The sequence below is a fragment of the Epinephelus fuscoguttatus genome, linkage group LG15 (assembly GCF_011397635.1).
Source record: "Epinephelus fuscoguttatus linkage group LG15, E.fuscoguttatus.final_Chr_v1".
NCBI classification, from domain to species: Eukaryota; Metazoa; Chordata; class Actinopteri; order Perciformes; family Serranidae; genus Epinephelus; species Epinephelus fuscoguttatus.
Window position 1 is genome coordinate 24,074,930 of NC_064766.1, and position 6,583 is coordinate 24,081,512.

At 44.1% G+C, this 6,583-nt stretch overlaps 1 protein-coding gene across 1 annotated transcript; it reads left to right on the forward strand.

Moving 5' to 3' along the window:
* Positions 1–2,757: 2,757 nt before the first annotated feature.
* LOC125902345 (myocilin-like) lies at positions 2,758–6,172 on the forward strand. Its single transcript, XM_049598610.1, has 3 exons — positions 2,758–3,384; positions 3,923–4,027; positions 5,068–6,172. Exons 1-3 carry the CDS (start codon positions 2,898–2,900, stop codon positions 5,868–5,870), a joined length of 1,395 nt encoding a protein of 464 aa, XP_049454567.1. The 5' UTR covers positions 2,758–2,897; the 3' UTR covers positions 5,871–6,172.
* The last annotated feature ends 411 nt before the right edge of the window (positions 6,173–6,583 follow it).

A 6,583-nucleotide genomic window follows, 5' to 3' on the forward strand; every position in this document is an offset into this window, starting at 1 on the left:
GGCCACATGCCTCCTGTAAATGGAGAAAAGAAATCCGGAGGGAATGGTTTTCATTATGAAAAGGTTTAGTTTCCACTATAATGTGTCCAGTCAAATAAAGATCAGTGGCTTTTATGCTCAGCTTTTTAAGCCATGCCTTAAGCAAGCGGCGCAGCTCTAAGGGGGGTTGGTAATGTCCATCTGTTTGTCAGTCGGACATCAGTCCACCACTTTGGTCCAAACTGAAATATATCAGCAATGGATGAGTGCTATGAAATGTTCAATATATCATACAACGGTTCATATGATATCTAACAACAATTAGCGACCCAAAAACAGCATCATCTTGTTACGTACTTTACGTAGGTTAGGTTTAGGGAAAGAAACATGGCTACGTTGTACCTTAGAATAACCTTGATATCACTTTGTGTCACCTGGGACACAAACTCCAGTCTCTAGTCTTTTTGTTTTGTTCGACAATTCTACCACCCAACCCACATCTTAATGCGGACTTTTGCTCATTATCCTACTTTCTTTTTTCTCCCTTCAGTGTATAGGTCACATTATCACAGCCATCCCAATTAGTGGGTTATATACAACTTCAGGTGCATTGCTTTTTGTAGGTATACTTACAAACAGTGTATGAGACACCCTAGAAATTTTATACAGACATTCGTGGTTGCCAAAATATGGAGGGTACTGACACTGCGTTGATCCTGAGTTTTCCTGTGGTGCCACCATGAGGTTGACATTTTTGTTTTTTGTTAGTGAAATGTCTCTCAACAACCATTAGATCAACTGATGAAATTTCGTACAGATATCCATGGTGTCCAGAGAATGATTCTTAACGACCCTGGTGAGCACCTGACTTATAATGCTACATAGCGTTGTTGTACTTGATATCGGCCTTTGCCTCAAGCAGGCGGTAACCTTCGAGGCTGAAAAATGAAGTCAATGCAAAAGTGCCACAAACTGCAGTTGCCTCTAATGGCCACCTGAGGCTGGCTCCGAAACAGAGTAAATCCCCATAGGCCCCCATGTTAAAATGCCCAACTTTACAGCAGAAATAAACATGTTTACAGCCTGATACAAAAAACTAGTTTAGTCTCTGTAGCTAATTTCAACTTTTATGACAACTGTGGATTTTTATTTATCCCACTCATTTACATTTTATTAAAACCCAAAGTTACACGTTTTTAAGGGCGGGAGCCACTTGATTGACAGACTGTCTGTGAGGCATCACCAAAGTCTATGAGTCAGATCCTCCATAGCTCCATCCTCTTATCCAAATATGGTCACTTCTGGTTCTAAAAAACTAAGATGGCGATGGCTGAAATGCCGAACTCAAAAGGCCAAAACACACCGCCGTACGACACGTGTCAAAACAGCTGCCCCCATTATTTTCTATTTACAAACCCACACCAGCGGCAGCACTTTACGCTATTGTCCTATTTTTCCAGCGTTGCCGCCCTTGAAAAAACGCTATTTTGTACTTCCCAGCTCCCAAGGACTGGAGTGTGCAATAGAAATCCAGTTCACGCCCCGCAGCGCGACGCTTTTTGTGTGTGTTGGGGGTGGCACTTGACTCGCGTCAATGACGCCACTGTCATATGACGCCGCTGGTGTGTTTTGGCCTAAAGCTTCAAAAGCCCACAAATAATGCATGATGTTATGGTAGCTACATTCATAATTTATACAATCTACAGTCTCACCACCAATTTTTAAAGGTGCCAGTATCACTTCTGAATCATTTTTACTCCACCGGTGCAAAAGAGAAGTGTTGAATAAAGACAGTTAAGTTTATTTCAGTGTCTCAGTGTTCGTTTGTACTCGTCTGCTCAAAGAAAAAAGGAACAATTCCACACATCAAATTCACCTCTGCAAAGCCTTTTTGTCTATCTTATCAAGACATTTCTTACGGGACACCTAATTTTGTCCCGACATTCATGGTTCCCAGATGATGAACCCTATAAGGATTGCCAGGAAATTCGGTAGACATTCGTGTTCTGCAGCACATTGCATTGTGGGATTGGTAGCAGAAAGTAGTGTACATGCCATGGACACTTTTTTCATTTATTGTGGAATTTTAAAGGGCACTAGTGGATCAATTACACACTGAGAACATTCAAGTATAATTGTAAGTTAACATAGTGTACTAGTAAACACCCCCATGTGGGGATGTCAGCATGAGGGTGTTTAGGTGGGTTTGGTAAGAAGAAAGAAAGAGCAACCACATCACAGCTTCATTCCTGTCCATACTGTCAGCCTATCCTCCTGTACCACACATCCAACCCAGATGTAGAGAGGAGAGATGAGTACCAGTGTGCTCTCAGGTCCTCTGAAGGACCAGTTTGCTCAGATTTCACCACATACCAATCTTATAAACTGAGTTTACTGTTAATCACATGGTGGTTTAATAGTGAATCTATCAGGAAGTAAACAGCTCTGCAGCCGACAGCAGGTAGACACATAAAAAGATGCTGTCCAGTCAAAACAACCTGCAGAGACACAAAGAATCCTCCACAGGAAAAAACTTGTGTGTGTAATTGTGTATTTTTCCACTGATGCTGTGTGATTTTCACATTGTTTTTGTTGTTTTCAGCTCACCAAACCCCACTACCATGAAAAAGAGATGTACATGGACCTTTACACACAAACACTCCACACCCCTCCAGCTATTTCCCTCCCTGCCACACTCCTGGTCCCCTCCCACTCACTGACAGTTAACTGTATAAATATCCTACTCTCAGCACTGCTTGGAGACAGACTCCGACCAGGGATACCCAGGTGGGAAGAGACCAGCTAAATAAATATAAAAATAAAGTGGAGAAACTCTGCTGAACAGAGGAAGATAAACAGTTGCATCCTTGACAATTTCCCCAAACCAGAAGATCATCTACTCACTCTTATCCTCCAGAATGTGGCTCCAGGTGTCTCTCCTCTGTCTGTCCTGCTTCACTCTACCCAGCCGAAGCCAAGCCCAAGACCGAGCCTCCCTCCACCGCTCCAACGACCAAGGCGGGCGCTGCCACTACACCTTCACCGTGGCCAGTCCAGAGGAGTCCAGCTGCTCCGGAAGCAGCATCAATCCAGAGATGGATGGAGTCTCATCCCGACTCACCCTGCTGGAGGCTTTAGTCAGCCGTCTCATAGCGGGAGCGGATGGAGGCACCGGGACTGGGGTAAGGGCTAGCAGTGGAGAAGACAGTCTCCAGGAAGCTTACTCCCAGGTAACAAGGGAAAGAAACCAGCTGCAGCAGGACAAAGAGCGTCTGAACGGGCAGGTCCAGGAGCTGCAGAGGAGGCTGGCCGAGCTGAGTCGGGAGGCAGAGAGCCTCAGGCAGAAACCCTGCCAGCAGACACACACCTCAGGGGGGACACAGCGTGAAAACCGACCTGCCAGTGGTATGTACATCAGTGAAGGGAAAACACACGAATCAGAGTGTGAACTCTGTTGACTTGCATGTTCTGAAGAGCACATTATCAGTTAACATTATCATTCAATCAGTTCCTAATAAGACAACAAAACTTTTCTGCTGCTCTTCTTAGTTAATGCTTTATTCTTGATACATATATGTGTGGTTGACATAGGCTATGAAAAGTCCCTTGAGGCAACAGGTCAGGTTGCAGTTAGCTGGCTCAGGTTGAGTAAGGGGATTGGAATTTACAACACAGACTCTTTTTTTACAGCTTTGTCACTCATGCCTGTCTGTTTATGTGCGTGTGATCATTTTCAGGAGAGCAGTAGCAGGGTTATAGGGTGAACCTGCAAAGCTCTGAGGCAAAAAATGACTTTGATGTTGTCTGTGTGTTGGGACTGTGATTGATTAATATCAATATAAACATTTTTGTCAAGTTGTACCCAACATTCTTTACCAGTCTGTATTTTGGTGTAATATTTTGCTTTCTTATATGTATTTCTCCTTCGCTCTGTCTCTCCCAGACCGTGCATATGATTTTGGGAATGGTGCTTACCAGGAGATGAAGGCTGAGGTTTCGGAGGTTCCAGCATCCCGCCTCATTCCTGAGGGAAATCACAGCTTCACAGGTAAAGTGTGGGTTTTACCAATGCCAGTAAAACCCCTGATGTAGCTGCCCAGCCTTGTGGTGGAGTGTTGGTGTAAATACATCTCACTGAAAACACTGTGACGTAACAAATTCCATTAAGGTCAAAGGGTCAGCTCACCCCAAAATAAAAATATTTTTCCTCTTACCCGTTGTACTATTTATCAGTCTATATTGTTTGAGAGTGTTGGGGATATCAGCCATAGAGATGTCTGCCTTCTCTCCAGTATAATGGAACTCGATGGCACTCAGCTTGTGGTGATTAAATCGCCAAAAAAATACATTTGAAAAACTTTTGCGCAAGTGAATTACATGTAAAATCAAAGTAAAGATGCGATAAGATGCAAATTCCCGCCAGAGTGCGCGTTAGACGCAACACAAATGATGCGAAATATGCAAAATACACAAATTAAGAGGCGCAAATTAAGCAAATAGTGCAATTTCGCACCATACGATTGAAAAATCTGAACTTCAGAGACCAATTCTTTCCGCGATAGCCAATCAACGTTGAGATCCTCCGGGGACATATGATGCCAAGGACGTAGAAGAAGAAGAAGAAGGAGAGGAACAAAAAAATGACACTAGGGGATGATGGGGGCCTCAATGGGCTTCTTTGTCTGGGGACCCCCTCAGAGTTTAGGATCACCACTGCTTTGATGTAGTTAGGCAGGATAATCCACAGACCTCACAAGGATGAGCTACCTGTCCATGAGTAGATGCACACTTCCTTCCTTCTACACGCTGATGTGGTTGGTGCGTGTAGCTTGGCAAAAAGAAAATAGTTCCTACATGAAACTGCTCACAACAACGTCTGTGGATTATCTTGAGTAACCAGGTCATGATTTCTGTAAGGAGACATTGCTGATGAGTTTTTCAAATGTAGTTTTTTGGCACTTTGAGCACCACAAGCTGAGTGCCATCTAGTTCTGTTATATAAGAGAGAAGGCAGACATCTCTACAGCCAGAGAGAGCTGACTATTTTGGGGTGAATTGTTCCTTTATCTCTCTGTTTTTTGTCTCCAGGCTGTGGAGAGCTGCAGTCAGTGGGAGACCCTGTGCTGCACAGGAAGGCTGACACCATCACAGGCAAATATGGAGTGTGGCTGCAGGATCCTGAGCCTCAGGGACATTATTATACCAACAAGACTGTGTGGCGCATCGACACAGTCGGTAAAGACGTCCGTCAGCTCTTTGCATATGAAGACATGCATCAATTAACCCAAGGCTTCCCTATGAAGGTCCTGGTCCTGCCAGAGCCTATGGAGAGCACAGGGGCAACCATGTACCGCGGCTCCCTTTACTACCAGCGCAAACGTAGCCGCACCCTGATCCGTTTCGACGTGGCCTCTGAGAACCTGGCATCACGCCGGGATCTGCCTCACGCCGGCTTCCATGGCCAACATCCTTACTCATGGGGCGGCTACACTGACATCGACCTGGCGGCGGATGAACAGAGCCTGTGGGCGATCTACAGCACAAGCAAGGCAAAGGGTGCGATTGTGATTTCCCAGCTGGACCCCCAGAGCCTGGTGGTGAAGAAGAGCTGGGAGACCAACATCAGGAAGAACACAGTGGCCAACGCCTTCATGGTGTGTGGACGCCTGTACACGGTGGCCAGCTACACCGCACCCAACACCACCATCAACTATATGTTTGACACAGCCACCAGCGTGGGGCAGGCTGTCGCTGTGCCCTTCAAGAACAAGTATCGTTACAACAGCATGATAGACTACAACCACGCTCAGAGGAAGTTGTACGCTTGGGACAACTTCCACATGGTCACCTACGATGTCACACTGGGCAGGGCGAGAACCGGCAGCAGCTAAAGACAACACAGACAGACACTGCTGTTTACAGGACTGTGCTGATGCAAGAGCAAAGGAATGACAATAATTTGCATTTTACTGAGGTTATTGCAAAGCTATATGTTGTTGCTTCATTAAAATCTATTTTTTTCTATTAGTATTGTAAATAAGATGGTAAAAATATATTCGTAGAGCAGATTAATGTAGCCATGATAGTGTCCTTGATGATTTCAGGGGTTATTACAAACAGTAATGTAGCAGAAATATTTTTGTTATCCGTTTATCATGTTATTTAAGTTCTCAATAAAAACATTAAAATTACACTTGCTTGTCTGTGTCATACTTTTAAATTTAAAAAATATTCAACAACAGCAACAAATCTTTTTACAAATGAAAGACGCTGAGCATTAAACACTTGATTTCTTGCATTCTGGTTAATTTTTACGCAGCGATTTGCGCCTTTAAAGCAGTAATTTATTATGTAAATGTCTTTCATTTTGTCAAAAGTCCCCTGCTTCAGTCATGTTATTACTGGGGGGGTACAAATGCACATAATTTAAATATTAGGGGGATGTGTCCCATGTGGACTGTTAGATAAACTGTTTTCGAGGCTGTTATGTGGTTATATTAACGTTGTGCTTATATTTTATGGTATCACCTTATTGCCCGTTTGGTGGTTAGCTAGGCTAACGTTGTGCTAACTCTGGCTGATGCTACAGTGCCTTGTTAAAGAG

Excerpts from the sequence above, each read along its gene's own strand:
- LOC125902345 (XM_049598610.1), top strand. The coding sequence starts at position 2,898 with ATGTGGCTCCAGGTGTCTCTCCTCTGTCTGTCCTGCTTCACTCTACCC. Across the intron at positions 3,385-3,922 it reads TGAAAACCGACCTGCCAGTG|ACCGTGCATATGATTTTGGG; the intron begins GTATGTACATCA and ends TGTCTCTCCCAG. Across the intron at positions 4,028-5,067 it reads GGGAAATCACAGCTTCACAG|GCTGTGGAGAGCTGCAGTCA; the intron begins GTAAAGTGTGGG and ends TTTTGTCTCCAG.